Source organism: Acipenser ruthenus, chromosome 2 (genome assembly GCF_902713425.1).
Source record: "Acipenser ruthenus chromosome 2, fAciRut3.2 maternal haplotype, whole genome shotgun sequence".
Taxonomy (NCBI): Eukaryota; Metazoa; Chordata; class Actinopteri; order Acipenseriformes; family Acipenseridae; genus Acipenser; species Acipenser ruthenus.
The window spans coordinates 6953978-6975144 of record NC_081190.1 but is presented as its reverse complement, the minus strand read 5'-3'; the positions used below and the strand labels follow the sequence as shown (position 1 = coordinate 6975144).

Here is a 21167-nt window from a genome sequence, read left to right as displayed (position 1 = left end):
AGCATCGATGAAAGCAAGTTCTTAGTAAATAATACTGGGTTTCCTCCTGGCTCAGGGAGAGCCGTCCTCTCAGAGGTGAGACCGAACCAATCAGACTCCAAGGCTGAGGAGCATGTATGCTGACCCCAGGGGGAACCTGAAATGATAGAAAGATTATTAAGATTGATTTGGCTGGGGGTCCCCTCTGGCCTTCGGAGAACCTTCCTCTCGGAGGTTGAGGCCAGCTCAGCTGGGACTTAGGATGGGAAGTGAACGTTACTTGCCTCCAGAGGGAGACCGTTGCAGAGGTGGCGCTGCATTTTGGAGGGGAGGAAGGTGGAAAAAGCAAAAAGCAAAACAGAGAATAAGAACTTAAATAGGGAGGTTAATTAATAGATTGGCTTAATTAACTAGCTCAATGGTTACAATTAAAGGTCAGGTACCAGCATTGCGTTTGTGAACTACTGCACAGATCAAATCTTAATTAAGAGCTTCTTTAACAGATTACATTATAAATGCATGTAAGACAGCGCTGTCAAGGAAATCTCCTCTGTTGTCTTGCTGTAAGGTCTCTAATGGTCACAACCCCCCCCCCCCCCCCCCCACTTAAGTGCTCACTTATACCCTGGATTGCTGATCAATAGCTACAGCCACTAAGCACCAAAAATGTGGCATCCAAAAAGAAAAACCTCTAATTTAATAAACCTAAAAGCTTTTCTTTGTGTCCTGAAGGACATTTCGCTTTCAAGTCCATGTGGTTTTGAATCTGATATATTCCCTTTTGCCAAGAGACACAATATTGAAAGTGAAAAGGGTGTACAATACACAGAGCTGATATCCCATCACTTTGTTGCATAATCAGGATGCAGAGGTATCAGTAAGAGAGGTGCATCACTCAACATCACTGCATCACTACCTGTTGCATATGTATGATATCTAAAAAGGAAAGACCTTGAGTTCACAATGGCTCACCCCAAAAGCACAGTAGGACATCTAAATATTTTTACTAAAATCTACATTTTATGTATATCACAAATGTTATTGATATTTAAAAATACATTATTAACACTAACATACTACACTTGATTCATTTGTACAAAATGGGATAATTGCTGCCTAATGAAAGGATAATGGCATCTACATTTTGCAGCTCAGATTCCTTCTCTCCATCACAACACCTTACCCAGAATGAATGCTGAATGTCTAACCTCTTATTAGAATTTGCCACAGTGTATACTGGAGTTTGCACAAAAGTAGAAATAAACTCATATAACAAAATTACTCGTACTAAGAAACAACAAAAAATACGGCAATTAAAAAAGACATTTCGTCTAGCATTTTGCCTACTTGACTGCTTCTTTTAGTTTTACCCTAACAGAGAAACTTCCCCAAGCAAAGTTGCACATTATAGTAAACACACCTAAACAGCAGAGAGACTTTGTGGTGCTGGTAGCTTGCATTGTTTTCAAGTTCTCTTATTCAGAAAACAAGTTTCACAGCCATTTTTTGTAAATTAGCTCTGCAACAGGGGCCCCATTGGGGAAAGGCCTGGGCACATTGAACCCAGACAGGGTGGTTGTCAATTTAAAATAATGCTGGCTGTTGGAAAACATGGAACAAGTATTGAATAGTAGTTTGCTACGCATGAGGAATGACGGCTGTATTCATGTTATTTTTCTGAAAAGTGATTTAACATTGGATAGAAAAAACTGTTAGTTCCAAAAATGCAAGCACTGCTGTGATAGATGAAAGCTGCAATATGGTAGAGAAGTTACTCTGAAGTTGTAACAACTGAAAAATATTCTTTTGTGTCAAAGCAAATGGCTGGCCAGCAGCACACGGCTGTACAAACAAGTCCTTTGATCTCCAGCCCTGACATGAAAGAAGCTTGCCCTTCGGGGAGTCCACTGGGGTATAAAACTAGTTAAACAGGTTTTTGCTTAGAAAATACCGCTGGTTTATGAGGGGGATCATAAAGCTAGTCTTCAAGGGGACCAGAAGAGACCAGGCTCTAAGACTTCAGAGAGATCCAAAGAGATAATGCCACTGGGATCAAAGGGTCTTAGGCAAATCGGAGAGATAGGAACAAGGAAGATGACAAAAACCAGATGTATGGACCTTTGTGGCACCAGGGTCTGAAGAATGCACTGAGTTCAGAGATCTTCACACTAGATCTCTCTCACACACACACACACACACACACACATACACACACTCACACAAAATGAAATATATTGTAACAGGATAATGAGTTGTACCTTTTCTATTGGTTAAGTGTCAGAGAAAGAGGAGGAGGGAGACACCTATGCAGAAGGGTATTTAATGTCATGCAACGATTGTAAGAACGAGTATTCTGTTTGTCCTGTACCTGGGACCAGACTCCCTGCATATTTCAATAAACCTAACAACTGAGTGAAGAAAAGGACTCTGTGCATTTTCTTGAATCTACTTACTCATCATCCTCTTTTTTAAGTTACATCACTGGCACTTCATATATTACAGGAAACTGAGTTTTCAAAACATCTTTCCCAAGCAGCGTTTGAGTCACATAAAATAAACTGCTGCTTTGAGAGGATGTATCTTTCACTGGACACAACTGAAACACGAAGTTTCAATCTGCTGGGGATTCATCTGTCCTCTATACAGAGCTGCCAGCTTTGCAATGTTTCCAGTAGGTCTATCTTTCATACAGGTTTCATGTGAACCTATTGCTTTTCCACCTCACTCAGGTCTATTAAAATGCCCTCTCCCTCCTTGACAAACATTGTCCATATTAACTGGAGGTTCACTTGTACTGCAAACCTCCCCTCTTACAACACTCAAGGTCGTTTCAGCTAATTAATATCCTTATTAGAGATTGTATGTGTTTTGTAGAGCCATTGGAAGTCGTGATTACCAGTTGATATATAGGCAGTCAAAAAATTGACATCATAGTGTCAACAACAAAAACGGGAAATGTAAATGTGTTGAATTAATGGGGGTGAGGAGAAGGGGATTACATTGAATCTATTGAAACATAAATCGAACACCTTTCACCATTCAAAAACCTGAGGCAAGTCACTTTGTTTAGACTGCTAGCTAATTAAAGACTCTTAGTTAATGGATGCCGAGGTTAGCACTGGTCATGTCAATGCATTGATTTCATTTATTTTGTTGTCATTGAGCTCAGGAAGAGAGATTCATGTTTAAACTTAGGAGCCTGCGGGGCGCTCCCGAGTGGCGCATCCGGTAAAGGGGCTCCGTGTGGAGTGCAGGATGTACCCTATAGTCTGGAGGTCGCCAGTTCGAGTCCAGGCTATTCCACTGCCGACCGTGGACGGGTGCACCATTGGCTGAGCCTAGCCCGGGGGGGAGGGCTTGGGTCGGCCACGGTGTTCTCAGCTCACTGTGCACAGGCAACCCCTGTGGACTGGCCGGGCGCCTGCGGGCTTGCATGTAAGCTGCCCAGAGCTGTGTTGTCCTCCGATGCTGTGGCTGTGGGTTGGCTGCATGGCAGGCCTGCAGAATGAAAAAAAAAGCGGTGGGCTGACGGCACACGCTTCGGAGGACAGCGTGTGTTCGTCTTCACTGCTCCCAAGTTGGCACAGAGGTGTTAGCGGTGAGCTGAGCTTAAAGTATAATTGGATATGTCAAATTGGGAGAAAAGCAGGGTAAAATGAATTGGCGACTACTAAAGCTCTACCTCAGCAGATATGGAAGAGAAAGCTGTCTGAGTGATTGCTTGCCAAATGCTTCAGGGACAGCTGTGTATCTCTAGGAAAACTAAAATACATGTCTGTCGTTAAGGAAGATTCAAATTGGATTTATTTTGGTGATAATATTTAATTTTTTTTCCCACAATTAGGTCATGAGTTCCTATATTTTACCACAGGGATGATTTTCAAAGCTTATTTTCCATTTTTTTTCAGAAGATTAAAAAAAAACACCCTTTCAAGTTGCAAAAGGATAAAAAAACCTTATTTACTGAAAACTGTCTTAAATGAAATACCTTCTGTGTGTTTATTTCCAGTTGTATTACTGTATAGTTTTCTCCTTTTGAAAAACAGTTTGGACTCAGTCAGCTACTAGGAGGTGGGTCAGCACTGTTATTGAGAATTTATTTTTAAATAGGTACTCAAATTATTATCATTAGATTGACAAACAGCATTTTGCCATGTTTTTTTTTTCTTTCTTGAGCTACAGCCAGCAGGGTCCACAGAAGGATGCATTTTGGAAAAGCGTATTAAGCGATCAGTCAGAAACCACATAGGTAAAACAGGTAAAACGAATCATGGTTATGGAACACTGCAGCTTTAAGAGGAACAATAACAATGTTAAATTATTTGAAATTATATGATGATTGCAGGTGTGACTTTATAATACTGTCATGTGCCAAATCCATACTCCCCCAAAGCTCATCCAAACCTCATCTAAGCACTTATTCTTGTCCCATCACCAACGCAGTGCTGGGCCGTGCAAAAATGATAAAAAATGTAATTCTACCTACTGGCCATCAGTGTCTAATCCTCCGACACAATAATAAAGGTAGTGAATGAGGATTTGATCTTTGCCTCCTGGTTCAGAGACAAAAGACCTGTCTGCTATTCCAAGAGTGCCGATGGCAACTACTTACAAAACATATAGAGTCAACAGCAAATCAGTATAACAGTAATTATTAGGTGTTGAAGCTGCAGTTGGCTGAGATTCGAGGAGTTCATTAGAAAGTGGGAACACAATGGTGTGCTGTGACGCTAAGAGGTTGCACTATTATTTTGCAGGTCTGTTAAATTCCTGTACAAGGTTGCTATTTAAACTGCCATTGCAATTCCAAAATACAACAGCGACACATAAACACATTATGACTCTGAACTCGTAGTGGGACGGGATGTGCAAATATACATGTAGCATTATTTACAGAAAGAGAGTTATTTTTGCCATGTTAATCATGGCAACAGCAACAATAGATCTGAGGATCCGATGCTGTTTGTTGGGTTAACTGTGGTATAAAATCTCTAGCTTTCAAGATCTCAAACGTCTCTTCTTCAGATATAAGTGTGAATTTGTTTGGTAATTTCCATCTATACCTGAAGAAGATACCTTGGAGGGAGCTAGAGATTAAATACCCTTGGTAATGTAATAAACTGTCAAATCTTCAGATCTATTAGCGTTATTTCTACAAATTGTCACATGCAACAGATGCTGCAGGGATGGGTCTATAACTGCTCGGGCAAGGGGTTCATGTCCAGCCTCCACATCAGAAAAGACAATTATTTGCAGTTCTTGATGAGTTCAGCAAGGTCTGTGTTCATACATACAGGGTGTACCCTCAGGAGAAAGTTTGCTCTTCATGAGCACAAAATAGCTGAACCACTTGTCTTGTGATAAAGTGTGTAATACATAAAGCCTGGGCATTAAAAGCCTGTATTAGGGTTTGAATGGGGCGTGATTGTGGGTTGCTGTCCAACCTGAAGAATCTGTGTCCAAGACTGAGGCAAACCCTGGACACTGTGTGAAACGTCATGTAGGGTTTACCAGTCGGGTGCTCTTGATTGGTCTACGTGCATTGCATTTTGCAGTGATTGTCCCTGACTGGGGAAGACAACAGCATCAGTTTATATGCACAGTAACCCAAAGACGACATGCAGGTTGTGGACCAGCTTCATTGACTTGCATTGCATTTAAACTGTATTATAAACACTTGAGGTCATATTGTCATAAGGGGGGGAGTTTATTTATTTTAATATAACTCCTTTAGATTTGAATTCAACTGTCTTTGCTATATAACATTCTATTTGTATTTTATTTTATAGCTTTTCTGCACTGTCTAGGTGGCTTAAGAGATTCATCCACTACTACCCCCAAGTCCTTTTCCTACATAGTTTCCTCTACTTCGTTACTATTCATGCTGTACTTGCCTCTAATGTTTTTCTGCCCTATGTGCAGACTTTGCATGTATTTATATAAAATGTCATCTGCCATGTGTCAGCCCAAGCTTGAATCTTGTCTAAATCTCTTTGTATTACTAAATTTGCTGATTGGAAGATGGCTACCCCTCCCAGTTTTGTGTCGTCTGCAAATTTGTATAGTTTACTGATTACGTCTTGGTCCAAATCCTTTATATAGATTATGAATAACAGGGTCCCAATACTGATCCCTGTGGTACCCCACTTGTTATATTGCTCCAGTTTGATGCCTGGCCTCCAATTATAACTCTCTGCTTTCTGTCTTGTAACCGGTTATGAATCCATGCTGCTACTTCACCATTTATTCCTACTGATTTAATCTTTAAGTTTAGTCTTTTGTGCGATACTTTGTCAAATGCTTTTTGAAAATCCAAGTAGATTATGTTTTACGCACTATCCTTGTTCACTCTAGTCGTCACCTCCTGAAAGAAATCCAGTAAATTAGTTAAACAAGATCTACCCTTCCTAAAGCCATGTTGGCGGTCTCCTACGATGTTGTTACTATATAAATATTCATCCATTTTGGTCTTTATTAGTTTCCATGATTTTACATATGATTGATGTTAAATGTATAGGTATGTAGTTGCCAGGGTCAAATGTATCTCTCTTTTAAATATAGAAACAATATTGCCAATTGTGCTCCTTTATTTATATATTTGTTGAATACATTGGTTTAAAAGTCTGTTCTCTAGTTTCCCTAAAGACTCCTGCATCAGGCCCTGGGGATTTGTTTATTTTAAGTGCTGCTAGCTCCCTTAGTACTTTATTCTATTCTATAACAAACTCTGGTAATGATGCTTGTGTACATTATGTTAACTTTGGTATATTGTATATGGCGTATTGCTGTTCACGGTATTTATTTAAATAAATAAGCATGGGGGCGGGTGTACATTTGAGGGCATGTATATGCAAACTTCAGTTTTCTTTTTCCATTGAAGCTTTTTACTATAACCACACGGGCTGCTCACATACTGTACAAGGAAACCACTACTTCCGCAGCATGAGAAAACAAGAATGCCAGTCTTTTATTTTTTCTTAAATAATGCTGATCCTTTTTGGAAATTCCCGTTACAAACAAGGTCCCAACGGGAAGAATCGAGATAGGAGAAAACTTCACCCCTCCCTCCCTCGCTCCGTGTCAATGTAGTAATAGTGGTATTTCATTGCGCTTCGATCGTTACGCTGTTCAAACCAATTCGAGCCTGTTTCCCGGGTTGCTCAGCACGGACTGGCTGCTGCTACGCGGGGAGAATGCAGGAACAGCTTCAGGATGGCAGTGCGTGCGAGCAAGAGGCACTGTCCTACCAGAAAAAGATGTGGAAGAGTTTTCAAGAGAAAACCAAACCTTTTCTCAGCTCCAAATTCGGATCTGACCGCCGCAGTGCAGAAGAGAAAAAAGAGCCCGGCAGTAAATGGATCTTCAAGAAAAAGAGTCACGTGCTGGACCGCGTACTTTCCTCTTCTCAGCCGAATCTCTGCTGTTCTGCCCCGCAGCCTCTTGACTGCGAGAGGTCTGTCTGCAACCAAGGCGACCCTGATAATAAAGAACAGCTGGAGAAGCAGGTAGGAGTCGCACCAGCAAACGCTGAAACGAACTGCACTGCGAAACAGCAGCAGGGGAGCCCCGAGCCCGCAGTGTCTCACCTCATCCTGTCCCATCAGAAGAGCTCCTCCTTGGGGTCTGCCTGCTTGGAGAGGCTGCTGGACCCAGCAGAGAGCGAGGCAGAGGACTGCCTCACGCAGAATGCGAGCGAGACTGTAAGTAAGCATGTTTGAACGCATTTGTTATTAGGAAGTAGTGCGTATTTTACTCACTGTTTCATTAAAAAAAAGATGCCTGGTTTTGGTGGTAGCGGGTGTCTTACGAACATGTAACTGCAGTAACTGATGCATGCAGTCCGATGCTCACATTGATATTGGTAAGCAGGAAAGTACTGTATGGGTCTAAAATATTCAAGTATTAGTATTACTTGTCTATTACTTGTCTAAATTCCATAGTCTATGTAACAAATGACGTGTTTTCCCTTTTTGAAGGGTTCCGTGCTTTCTTGCGTTTTAACCCCTCTACCCTCCCTTCACAGACTTGAATTACTTCAGTATTAACCATAATTTAACAGTACTGCCGCACGTTATTGACTCACTGTTGTAAGTGTACAAGACCATGGAAATGAATTGTCACAGTTCAGTGAGTTTGTATTACACCGTGTAACAATTTTTTTTTTTTTTTTGGTTCCTGGGTAGTAAGTGTTATTTCCTAATTGCTTATGCCTCAAAAGTATAGAAAATGGCTATTATTCCCCACAAACTTTGCTTTTGTGACCAGGAGTGATATTTTGAAATTTACCTATTTCCAATGAGAAAACGGGCAAATATGTGTCTTTTCGTTAACATAAAGTCAGAAAAAAACAACATATGCATCCAAATTAACATGTATTTATATTAAAGTAATACAAAAATGACTACAAAAGATTTAGAAGTGAGTAGTTTTTCGAGATTTACGATTATACTGTAAATCACTTTCACAAATCAGCCCCCAAATGTAGTCTCCCATCATGTTCTCGTTATACTGTCCTTGGTAGCGGCGTTCAAAGTCCAGTATATCCTGGTGGAAGCGCTCGCCTTGCTCCTCCGAGTACGCTCCCATGTTCTCCTTGAATTTATCAAGATGAGCATCAAGGATATGGACTTTGAGGGACATCCTACAGCCCATTGTGCCGTAGTTCTTCACCAGAGTCTCAACCAGCTCCACATAGTTTTCGGCTTTGTGATTGCCCAGGAAGCCCCGAACCATTGCGACAAAGCTGTTCCAAGCCGCTTTCTCCTTACTAGTGAGCTTCTTGGGGAATTCATTGCACTCCAGGATCTTCTTTATCTGTGGTCCGACAAAGACACCGGCTTTGACCTTTGCCTCAGACAGCTTAGGGAAGAAGTCTTGAAGGTACTTGAAGGCTGCCGACTCCTTATCTAGAGCTCTGACCAATTGTTTCATAAGGCCCAGTTTGATGTGCAGTGGTGGCATCAGCACCTTCCGGGGGTCCCAGCCGTACTCATCATACTTCAAGGCGTCCAGCAAGGTCTCGATGCTGTTGTAATCCTCTTTGAGGTGCACCGAGTGAGCCAGGGGAAGAGATGGGTACTTGTTACCATTATGGAGCAGCACGGCTTTGAGGCTCCTGGATGAGCTGTCAATGAAGGACAGTATAACGAGAACATGATGGGAGACTACATTTGGGGGCTGATTCGTGAAAGTGATTTACAGTATAATCGTAAATCTCGAAAAACTACTCACTTCTAAATCTTTTGTAGTCATTTTTGTATTACTTTAGTATAAATACATGTTAATTTGGATGCATATGTTGTTTTTTTCTGACTTTATGTGAACGAAAAGACACAAATTCGCCTGTTTTCTCATTGGAAATAGGTAAATTTCAAAATATCACTCCTGGTCACAAAAGCAAAGTTTGTGGGGAATAATAGCCATTTTCTATACTTTTGAGGCATAAGCAATTAGGAAATAACACTTACTACCCAGGAACAAAAATTGTGTTACATAGTTATCAGTGATAATATCACTACGCCATACTGTCCAACACTGTGGCCTGCGCTGTGCATCATAGGTCTTGTCACATGGCTTGTTCTTGTATCCTGAATAATTCACACACTAAGTTGTACTATTTCTGTAGTCAGTGGTGTTATTCACTTACAGTTGCAGTTACATTTAATTAGCACCATATGCTTGACATAAACTGTGGTATGTTTAAATACTGTACCGCACAGTCCTTCATTCCTGGGCATGGTAAATTGCCCCATTGAAAAAGGATGACGTTGCATGGTAACTTATATCCTGAGTAAAACCTTAGATACCTAGATTGTGTTTACAAAGCAGTGTTTCGCTGGGTGACTTTGTTATTAATTACAAAAACAGATGGCATTGGAATTACAGTTGTGGAGGTCTCAGTGTTTTTGGAGAGGGATGAAACTTTTATGTGGTAATTTATTGCAGTGTTAAATATGCCCCTTTTTAAACTGGTATTTAAATGCCTAAGCCGAGGGCTGGAAATATGAATGTAAAGTACAACAGCCAGTGAGAACAGCATGCAATTAGACTGATGAAATGCCATGGCTGAAATGAAAGCAGCATGGCTGTCTCCAGTTTTAAGCACCCCAATACATTATTTAATGTGGCCTGTTGCATAAATAACACCTGATACCGGTCTTCAGTGTGACATCCCAGTTACCTCACTCCTTAATTATAGGCCTTTTGTTTAGTTAACACTAAAAAGAAACTCAAGGTAGGCTAATACAAAACAAGACCACCTGTCTTCTGTAAGATTTTATGATAGAGCGTCTCAAGTTATATTACACCGGTATCAAATCTAGGACCACTATCTGCTTTACATTCCAGTCTCTCTGTCTGTTTCATTTTACATCCAGTACCTCGTTTGGGATTCAGAAGTACTTTGCCATTAGGTGACACATGTCTCAGTCGATGGTCTGACAGATGAATGAAACATATCATTGGGACTCAGGAAAATTGCACTTTGGACCATACAGTGTAAATCATCTGGTTACTATACTTTAATACCCTTTTTTCCTGTAAAGTGGGTTGCTAGCTGCACAGAGGAAGCCGTTCTTAATAATCATAATGTGCAGACCGGCACTGCTATTTGGTTACAGTAAGCAGATGGGTTTGACATCTTGAGTCAGTGTCTGGGGATGACAAGGGTAAAATGAAGCTGACGAGCATCATTTACGTACAACCTCACCGTTGTAGTCAGAAGTTTACAAACCCCAATATAGTAGGGGAATATTCTTAGAGTATAAAAGGCATAGGATGATTGCTGTCGTTACCAATAAGTCAATATGGGAAAAAGTAAAGAGCTATCTGAAGACCTTAGGCAGAAAATTATTTATTGTTCTAAAACTGGAGAAGGATACAGGGAGATTTCCAAGCATCTGAGTATCCCAATTTCAACTGTTGTTTCTATTATCAAGACTCATGGTACTGTGTCACAAAGACGGCCGGAGTGGGTGGCGTCAGACCAGAGCCAGGAAATAAACAACAGAGACTTGGGGTTTTTGGTGAGGCTGAGCGCGTGATCGCGCTCAGCATTTAATAAACAGAACAGAAAATAAAAGGTTTTAAACACAAAAACACGGGACACGGCACTCGAGCCAAAACAAAAAGACAAACAAAACGTACTACACTTAAACAGACAGACGAACAAACACGGTGAGTGAAAACACTTCTAATTTACGTTCTTACTTTGTTTTATTTTCTCCTTCTCTCTCTCCCGTTCTCCACTCACCAAACACCCAACCCCGACTGCAAGAAATGTGTCTCTATATATACTGTTGTGCTGGGATTCAATTACTAATTAATTATTCACTTGAATCCCAGCACGTGAATTAATTCTGTGCAACCCCGTGCTCACATATTACATTTAACCAGCACGTGAAGTGATTTGTGCTCTCCTCGTGCCTAAATACAAATCTACACTTTTTAAATACACGTGAAACACAGACCCGTTTATATCCCGTGTACCAATGACTATACACCAACATTTACACACGCACGCAACATACAACATATAACACACAAATGCACACAGGGGCGGGGCACATTGCCACATACTGTCACAAGGCTCTCTCGGTCTGGAAGAAAGAAGGTTCTTTCACCAAGAACAAGTAGAAGAATTGTGAGTAAGGTTAATAACAATCTGAGATTGACTGCCAAATATATTCAAAGTGAATTGGCTGCAAGTGGGCCTGGGATTTCCATTTCAACCATAGGTCGAGTATTGCATGGTGAAGGTCTCAATGGTCGCAGGCCAAGGAAAAAGCCACTCTTAGGAAAATGTCACAAGGACAATCGCTTAAAGTTTGCAAAACGGCATTTGAATGAGGATATGAGTTCTGGTCAAAGGTTTTGTGTAGTGATGAAACAAAAATCGAGCTATTTGGTCACTTTGATAGTCATTACGTTTGGAGAAAGCCTGGTGAGGCGTACAAAGAAAGAACACCATATCTACTGTCAAGCATGGAGGTTGTAATATGGGGCTGTTTTTCCTCAAACTGAACAGGAAATTTAGTTCCAATACATGGTAAAAATAAATTCCATAGCATGCCAAAAGATATTGACCAATCATCTGAAACCCTCCGCTACAAAACTTGGTTTAAAGCACAACTGGACATTCCAACATGACAACGATCCAAAGCACACATCAAAATCTACTTCTGAATGGTTAAAGAAGAATAGAATCAAAGTTCTGGAATGACCTAGTCAAAGTCCTGATATATATATGTGTGCGTGCGTGCGTGCGTGTGTGCGTGCGTGCGTGTGTGGATATTAATGTCCAAACTTCTATATTCAGCACTTTTAGGGTTAAGAAGGAGAGGCGTTGTCACTCGCAGTATTTCAGAACTGTTAGTTATACCTCATTTGTCTAAGTGCAGTGTCATTTATAGAAACCTGTAATTGAGTTAATGCAGAGTTGAAGCAGCCTCATAGCTCTGAACGTGATTCCTGTGACTGATATCTTTAATGCGGCTGAATGGAAGCCACTTTCTTTGCGATTGGGCTGTTTTTTTACTTTATTTTTCTCATCAAGTCATTTTTATCAGGGCTGTGCTCTTTGAAGAGTGACACTAGCTGCTGATGTTGCAAATGGCCCAGTAAGTGTGGAATCAGGCTGTTAATCAAGTACAGTATGAACAAAACTGAAATGCTTTTAAAACTGAAGTGTGACAGTGAAACCAAACTGATGTGAAACAAAGGTAAGTTCACATGGCTTATCCCTGAGAACATCCATAGATAATGCCACTGTGATGGACTCAGTACTACTGGATGTGAGTAGAACAGGTCATATTATCCACTAACAGGAACTCTGGTACCATGCAAGGTGGACAACTTTGGGAGCCACTCCTGCTGGATTAGAGCATGTGTGGTTTGTAGTTTTGTATGCCCCACCACTCAGCCGCACTCTGTAAGGTAAATTGTGTCTTATAAGAACTTTGAGCATTGGACCAAACTACCTCTCAGCGGTTGTTCTTTCTAAGAGGGCCTGCCCATGACACTTCACTGGAGTGAAAGGAGATTAAGCTTAGTATTTAGGAAATGCTCTGACCTACTGTAAATATGAACCCGATCTCCAACCAGAACTGGCTTTCCCAACAGGTCTTCATCACAGAGCTCCAAACACCACCAGCTTCTGTGTCTTATCAAGCAAAAGTGAGATAAAAACCCCGGCAGCTGTTCTGAAAGGCATCGTCACATTTTAATTGGTGCATTTATCTACATGTGTTTATTTAATCCAATCGTGTCCTTAGAATAAAACCACTTACAGGTGCAGTATGTTCTCAAGCCTTCTTAAGCTTCTGAGTTTAGCTTGGAAAATACCAGACTGCAGTGCATAACTGATGTGGTCTTTAATAGACCTGACTGCTGCAGCAAATGCCATCTCGAGACATCTGAGCTTTACATGGCCATGTCCATTACTGCAGCACAAGGAATTATGCAAAGGGCTTGCTGTATATGTGTGGCTTTGGTCATGCTCAGGTGGGTCACTGGACTTTATGATATTGATGGAATGTCTTCATTTTGATGATATTTCATTTACATTGCTGTACAAATAAGAAACAGGTAACAGTATCCCAAAACACACATTTCTGTACTGTATGCCTACAGGTATATACTGCATGGAAATATAATGTTTTTTAGTAATTCTATCCACAAATCTATAATTTTATTATGGTATTTTGCTCATTCGAAAGTAAGACTATCACAAAAATAAACGGTGAGTCCCCATGCTTGAATTTTTAAAAAACAGACATTTTATTTTTCATTATTATTTGTAGGGAAACACATAAAAAAGGTCATACAGAGGACAGTCAAAATAACCATGATGACGTTTGTGATTTATACATTTAATATATGTAGGATGATGCATGAAAATGATGCACAACAAAAACAGTAGCGGATCACCTTGAAGTGTATCTCAAATTCAAGTTACTGTTAAAATATTGCCGCAGATCCACAGTGTGTTGGGGCTGCCATCAGCAGCAGGGTGGTATACACTTCATGTGTAATCTGGGCTATTCATCAGTATTTTTGGAGTGCCTCCCATGTCTGTTAGGTATCACCAACAGTGCACACTTTACTATTTAAAATACAACAGTGTACTGCAAGACAGACTCCAAGTTTCACCAGTCTTTCAGGGCCCTTTTTATTTCAAATGGCACGGTGTGTGCTTTCTGTAACAGATGCTTGCGTGCAGGTTTATTAGTAGCCAGTTAAGTTGAAAATGCTGTTCTGTATGCAGTAGGTTTGGGCTTGTGCTCAGGTGTAATTCCAGTTAGTACTGTACACCCATCTAATCAATTTAATGATCTATTGTGGTGTAATTCCTGAGACAGATCGCTTCTTTTGGGGATGGGCGTTGATTACTAATTCTTCATGCGTGTAACCTAGCTTCTAACAATAGTAGCCAGCATACTACAGTACAGGACAGTACCGTCATTACTGTTCATGGTTGTAATGTTCAAACACAGAGTTTACTTTTACAGACATGCCTGTCGAGTTTGTACATTAGGTACTCGCACTTCAAATTACATTTTAGTTTATTTACTGTTCCTTTATTTACTGTTCCTTTACCTTTTTAAGATGTTTTATTGCTTATTGCACACTCCAATGTTGTGCTTGGACCATGAGTTGAGGCACTGCTCTTCAGTTATAGTTGCCTGCTTTAGACAACTGTAGGCTTGATCAGCCTCCTTATATTAGTAAGTAGCAGCACCATCTCCAAAGCAAAGTATCTGATCACTGTATGGTGCTGGCTGATCTAGCCTATAGTTTGTATGTGTATGTATATATATATATATATATATATATATATATATATATATATATAGATATATATTTATATATATAGATATTGTGAGCGGGTGGGTCACACAGAGGAGGCAGACAGGTGTTTCCAATCAAAACTGAGGGTTTATTGAGGTTTACTTTTGAAACAGAAAAGACAATCCCGTTACTCAGACGTATTCAAACTGGCAATAAACAATTCAAACAGGATTCAAAAAGAAAAATAATAAAAAAAAGAAAGACGATGTAAACCAACTGGACACTTAACCATGGCCAGCTGGTGGAAGAGTGTTTTCGCCTGGCAGTGCCTGGCCAATAACTGTCCCGAACGCCCGTGCAGGAGTCCCCGTTTCCGTCTCGTAGTTGTTCTATTAAACCGGTACACTCTGTCTCTGAACCCCCGGTTGGAACTCCATGCTGGGTGTTTGTTTATAAGTCCCACAGTCCAGACTCCAGCCCTGCAGGTAGGTCTTCACTGATTAGTTCGGGACCCCAATAGGCAGATCCCCACAGCCCCTGTAGCAAACAGGGATTTGCAGACACAATAGACAGCTTTTCTCGACACGTATGTTAACTCTCATGCTCCAGTTTCGGGCATAGATGAACCCAGACTGCTTTTAGGTCGAAAAGAGACGCCTGACTAGCTGTACAGGCTCTCTTTTACCAGCCCCTCATCAGCCAGGAATTTGGCTGATACAGGCTACAGGTGTGGGCCAATTAAGGCTAATGATATTATACCATGTTCAAACAATAATTGCCTACCTAACCACACCTGCAGCCTGTTCGCCCGTCAACTCCTTGACGTCATGGCAGGCACGTACACTGCCCACAGGTCCCTCTGATCTTTATCAGCAACACCTGTGTATATATATGTATATACATTGCTGTGCAAAAGTCATTTTTGCATGTTTCTACTGTTTGCATTTTTCGCGTCTCAGTCGTGCATTGTTTATCTGACCCTGTCGTGCCTTACATCAATTTAAAAGATTTTTAATGGCCTTTCTGAGATTTTTATGAAGATGTATAAGAACTACACAAAAATGGGAAGAGCCACTATAAGTTCATCATCGGTGAGTTCAACGCCAAAATAGGAGCCCAGCAAGAAGACGAGAATTCGGTCGGCAAATTTGGACATGGCGACAGGAACGAGAGGGGCGACAGACTAGTTGGATTTGCAGAGAACAATAACTTATTCATCATGAACACCTTATTCCAGAAGAAACCCATCAGAAAATGGACATGGAGAGAACCCAAAGGAGTGAAGAATGAAATTGACTACATACTCACCAACAAGAGGCACACCGTACAAGATATCTCAGTGCAAAACAATGTTAACACAGGAAGTGACCACAGACTTGTAAGATGGAAAATACACCTAAACACAGCGCTGGAGAAACTCGTGATGGCGAAATCCAATGTAGAAATGCTCCAGAAGCATGCTATCAAACATATGAAGACAGGAAAGGCATCCGGAGAAGACGGCATAACGATTATTTTTACAGATTGTATTAAGCAAAAGAAAGTGCCAAATGACTGGAACAATGCATCGGTGATACTTTTACATAAGAAAGGAGATTAAAAAAAGTACAACTTTTATAATTTTGTTTAAAATGTATACGTGACATGACGTTCTGTAGATGGATTCTATGGTAGTATTAAAGCAGGTTGATTCTATGGTAGTATAACCCCCGCCCCCAACCCCCACACCCCACCCCCCCACCCCCACCCCCACACCCCCACTTTTGCACAGCAGTATATATATATATATATATATATATATATATATATATATATATATATATATGGGTGTCAAAGCAACTTGAACTGAACAGCATCTCCTGAATTCAGATGCAAAGCACCTTAAAGGACAAAACAAATACAACTGAGTAATTGCAAGCAAGAACCATTTTTTTAGTGAGCAGGAAACAAATTAAGAAAATTAAATTTGAAGCTAATAGGAAGGTTCTGTTTTGCATATTACAGTATTTGCAAAACAGAACCATGGTATTGCAAAGTAAGTGAAGTCTAGATGGCAGTGTTTGCATCGTTTCTTTCTGCAGGGGGCACCCTGCTGTTTAATATTACAGGGTTTTAGTAATAAGGTGGCAGCTTTCAATATTATAGTACTTGTAAGGTAAAAATGGAAGAATGCCAAGACCTGCAATAAAGAGAAAGTGAAGCCTAGATTACATTGTGTGAAGTGCTCTGCCAAAAGAACTCCCTGTTTAACCTTGATATGCTGGGTAGTTTTCTTTTCACAATGTTACTATAATAATAACCCTGTGACAATGTCCTCCCAGGAGTTAGCAGAACCAAATTAGTACGGTGCATGTTTTAATTATTGGTCTTGTACAGTCTGCATATCCTTAATGTTTTCTTTTCAGGATGCTGGTGGGCAGAGACAATGACACAATGCCAGTTTCATGTGTCATTAATCAGCAGGTTTCATTCAACTTTGTGAAGCAAAATTAGTTCATTCTGTAGGGTGATGCAAAGCTTTTGTCCATAGCTGTACACGAGGACAGTGGGATGGTTTCAACTCACAGTACCGCTAAGAAATTAAACTCACATCGCAATGCATTCTGGCATGTACAGTCTACTACTGTTTTGTTGTCATTATTTGATATTAAAAATGTTCAGTATTTTGTCTCGGGCACCTTTCACAGCAGGACTACACTTACCTGAACTGCCCCAAACTCTGTTAGTGTACATGGAGACATATGGTAACCCTGCCTCAGATGATCCATTGCAGTTACCTGTTTGTTAAACACACCTATAACAAACCTGGTTCTCTGCAGCATCTCACAAAGAGATCAATACTGGACCACAAGGCCAGTGAGACGAGAGGCAGTCTGTTTTAAAAGAGACCACATGTAATGCAGGTTTCATACTGTTACAACCATTGTGTTTCTTAATTTTATGTTACACGTTTCACATTAGGAGAGACAAATAAAAGCAACGAGGCATCTCAGAAAAGGCACTGAAAAAAGAGATCTGAATTTCACAGTGAAGGAGAGGAAAGTTTCCCTGACAGAAAGACAGCTGTGTTTTTATGTTAATACTGGCCCTGGAGTTTTTCTACACTCCCCAGTGTGGCTAAAACATGTACACTATCTGATTTAATTATTAAAAATGTTTTTAATGAATGTGCCTTTTTAGGAAAGCTGTTAATTGTAAAAGCAAATGGAAGCTCCGGGGAAGCGGGTTTAGGCGACAGCACCAGGGATTGTGAAAGCTAAATGAAATGGGGAAAACAGATGTATGAAACAGTGGAACATGCAGAGAACAAAAAGATAATTAAAATGAAAGCAGAAGGCAGCATACTGTAATTTACATTTTAAATCTCAGGTTTATGAGGTCAGAGCACATTGAGGCTGCAACCCCTTTGTATTGTTACATTGTAGGATTCCTGTTCTGGAAGAGAGTTCCAGTGTAGGATTCCTGTTCTGGAGGAGAGTTCCAGTGTAGGATTCCTGTTCTGGAGGAGAGTTCCAGTGTAGGATTCCTGTTCTGGAGGAGAGTTCCATTGTAGGATTCCTGTTCTGGAAGAGAGTTCCAGTGTAGGATTCCTGTTCTGGAAGAGAGTTCCAGTGTAGGATTCCTGTTCTGGAGGAGAGTTCCAGTGAACAGTCAGGCAAGACTTTGAGGTGGAATAAAACAAAATAACCCAACTTTCTCTGGGTGTTTTTCTTCAGCAGCCTGGTTCCCTTCCCTGATTCCTGCTGTCTCTTGCAGACTTCCACTCTTCCACAGTTAACTGCAGCTATACAAACTCTCTCTGACAGCTGAAACTCAAAATTACCAAGATTTCATACCCTGCTGCTAACTAAACAAAATACTGAACATATCAAATAGTGACAAGAAAACGGTAGTAGAGTGTACAGTCCAACATCTTGGTGGTCCAGTGGTTAAAGAAAAGGGCTTGTTACTGGGAGGTTCCCAGTTCAATTCCAGAGCAAGTCACTTAACCTCTTTGTGCTCCGCCTTTTGGATGAGACGTGAAACAAAACAAAGTCCTATTGGAAGTGACTCTGCAGCAGCAGTCGTTGATGCATAGTTAACCCCCTAGTCTCTGTAATTCGCTTTTGGATAAAAGCATCTGCTAAATGACCAATTAATAAAAATAAATAATTTAAAAAAAAATGTAGTTAGCTGATTTTTCCACATAATTGAACCAGAAAGTAACAGTACACACTTACAAAAATAATAGAAGCGCCAAGCTCTGACTGCACTGGATTTCCCCAGTGCTCCACTGCAGACAGATGGAAATAATGCCTACAGTAACTCACCATGGTCTTCTATTGATGTACAGGCTAGGGACGGATTGTGTTTAGCAGTGTCAACCATTCAGACGTTATTACTTATTGCTTATCATTGCTTTATATTTATTGTACATTCACTTGCAGAGGACCTTTTCTCATTTACCTCCCTGACCGATCCTCAGGCAATTAAGGTAATTCCTTGAATAGCATTTCAAGCCAAATTAAATCAAGCGGGCCCCATCACTAACCTGGATGATGTAATTAGATTTATGATGAAGCTGTGCGCTGCATATTCTCTGGTTTCTGCCACTCAGTTGGAAGGATACTTGTGATGCTTTTATCTGATAGGTTTATGCATTGCACATAGTGCCATCATATGGGCAACTGTTGTAATTGCACCAAGGATCTCAAAACAAATGCAGTTCTGTCGAGATTACAACTCAAGGGGCAACTAAAACACACCTCTATTTAAAACTCATCTGTGGGGATTCTTCTTCTTAGCCCAGTTGATTCTCTATTTCAACTGTCAAGTGTAATCTTCACATTCAGCTATGAATTATAGCTTTTACCTCTTCAAATGCATTATAAATCAAAACTTTAAAAGGCACATTACTGTGTTCACAGGTGCATTGGTACCAGCAGTGAGAGGAATGTGAGCCCCTGTATACATAGGCACATGAGTTAATTCATTTGGAAGGAGAAGAAACTCGCAGCTTTGGCAGATGGAGGTGAGAGTAGCAGCAACAACACCCCGTCGTGCTGGCAACATAGAGCTGTGTCACGCACTAGATATCTTTTATTTGAATATTCAATGATGGCTTGATGTCATGAGATAATGCAGGCTGTGCTGCTCATACTAAAATTAATTATTGATTTTCTAAGCATCTTATAGGGAAACCTGAGCCAATTCCGCAGGTACTGTCAATGATTCACAATATTCCCTAGGTAAGTTATAGTGATCTCAGAATTCAATGAGTGGACCCCCAGTGACTTGAAGAATTCTCAGAAGGACACAAAGCACTTTATCTACATAGTGTATCCAACGTGACAGACTGTCAGAGATTTCTTTACATATTCTGTAACTGCATTCTGCATTTGAGGCTTTACATGTGTCTGTCTTTATTCTAATGGCAGAAGAAATGTAATCAGGGAAATACATTGTAATGCATTTTAAAATAAAAAAAGGAAATACATGACGTTCAACTGGGCAATGAATGGCCCAACCCCTAGCTGTTGTGCATTTATTTATTGTATTTATTTTCTAGGTATTTATTACTACCATTAACTGCTGTTGTTTTTCTTTTTCGCACAATGAAAGAGTACTAATTATTCACTGTCTGGCTTCCACAGTATATTCACAATAAAACGGTGGTGCCTGCCTAGTGATGGATGAAGAATGAAATTGGGTAATAGATCTTGGACGGTCCATAACCTGTATGACCCTTAGAAGCCACTGCGGCAAAGAGAAGCTTTCCTTGGAAAAGGACCTCCCTCTACCAGCTCAGGAAAGGGTCAAAAGAGAATAGTAAATTCTAGTAAATAGGGCAGCAGTGTGGAGTAGTAGGGCAGCAGTGTGGAGTAGTGGTTAGGGCTCTGGACTCTTGACCAGGAGGATTGTGGGTTCAATCCCAGGTGGGGGACACTGCTGCTGTACCCTTGAGCAAGGTACTTTACCTAGATTGTTCCAGTAAAAACCCAACTGTATAAATGGGTAATTGTATGTAAAAAGAATGCGATATCTTCTAACAATTGTAAGTCGCCCTGGATAAGGGCGTCTGCTAAGAAATAAATAATAATAAATAGCAGCCAATCACAATGCTAGATTTCTATCAGAAGTGCAGCATTATAACAATGACAGAACCCTGTGGATGGTTCTCTTTGTTCTTACCTGGGACTTCTGATAAGAACAAACCAGTCTAGAGCTCTTGTAAAAAGAGAAAGAAATCAGAGTGTTTGTTTATTTTTTTGTTTTTAGGTTATAACGAATCCTGAGAGAACCTATTATTTGCTTCCTCTGAAAAAGAATCATAGAAGAATTAGAATAAAGCATTCTGAATTGCCACTGTTAAACTAATTACTTTTAAAGAAATACCAATAATAATAATACAAAAAAAATTC

At 40.4% G+C, this 21167-nt stretch overlaps 1 protein-coding gene across 8 annotated transcripts in view; it reads left to right on the top strand.

The window, feature by feature from the left end:
• Positions 1-6879: 6879 nt before the first annotated feature.
• LOC117403682 (multiple C2 and transmembrane domain-containing protein 1-like) overlaps positions 6880-21167 on the top strand; it is a 151947-nt gene continuing 137659 nt past the window's right edge. For 6 of the 8 annotated variants that reach the window (XM_058987553.1, XM_058987548.1, XM_058987533.1 and 3 more), the window contains exon 1: positions 6885-7679. In XM_058987553.1, coding sequence (XP_058843536.1) covers positions 7173-7679 — 507 coding nt within the window. In that variant the 5' untranslated portion in view covers positions 6885-7172. Of the gene's footprint in view, positions 7680-21167 lie in introns of all 8 variants that reach the window. The other 2 variants (XM_058987561.1, XM_058987540.1) reach the window with 2 other exon arrangements.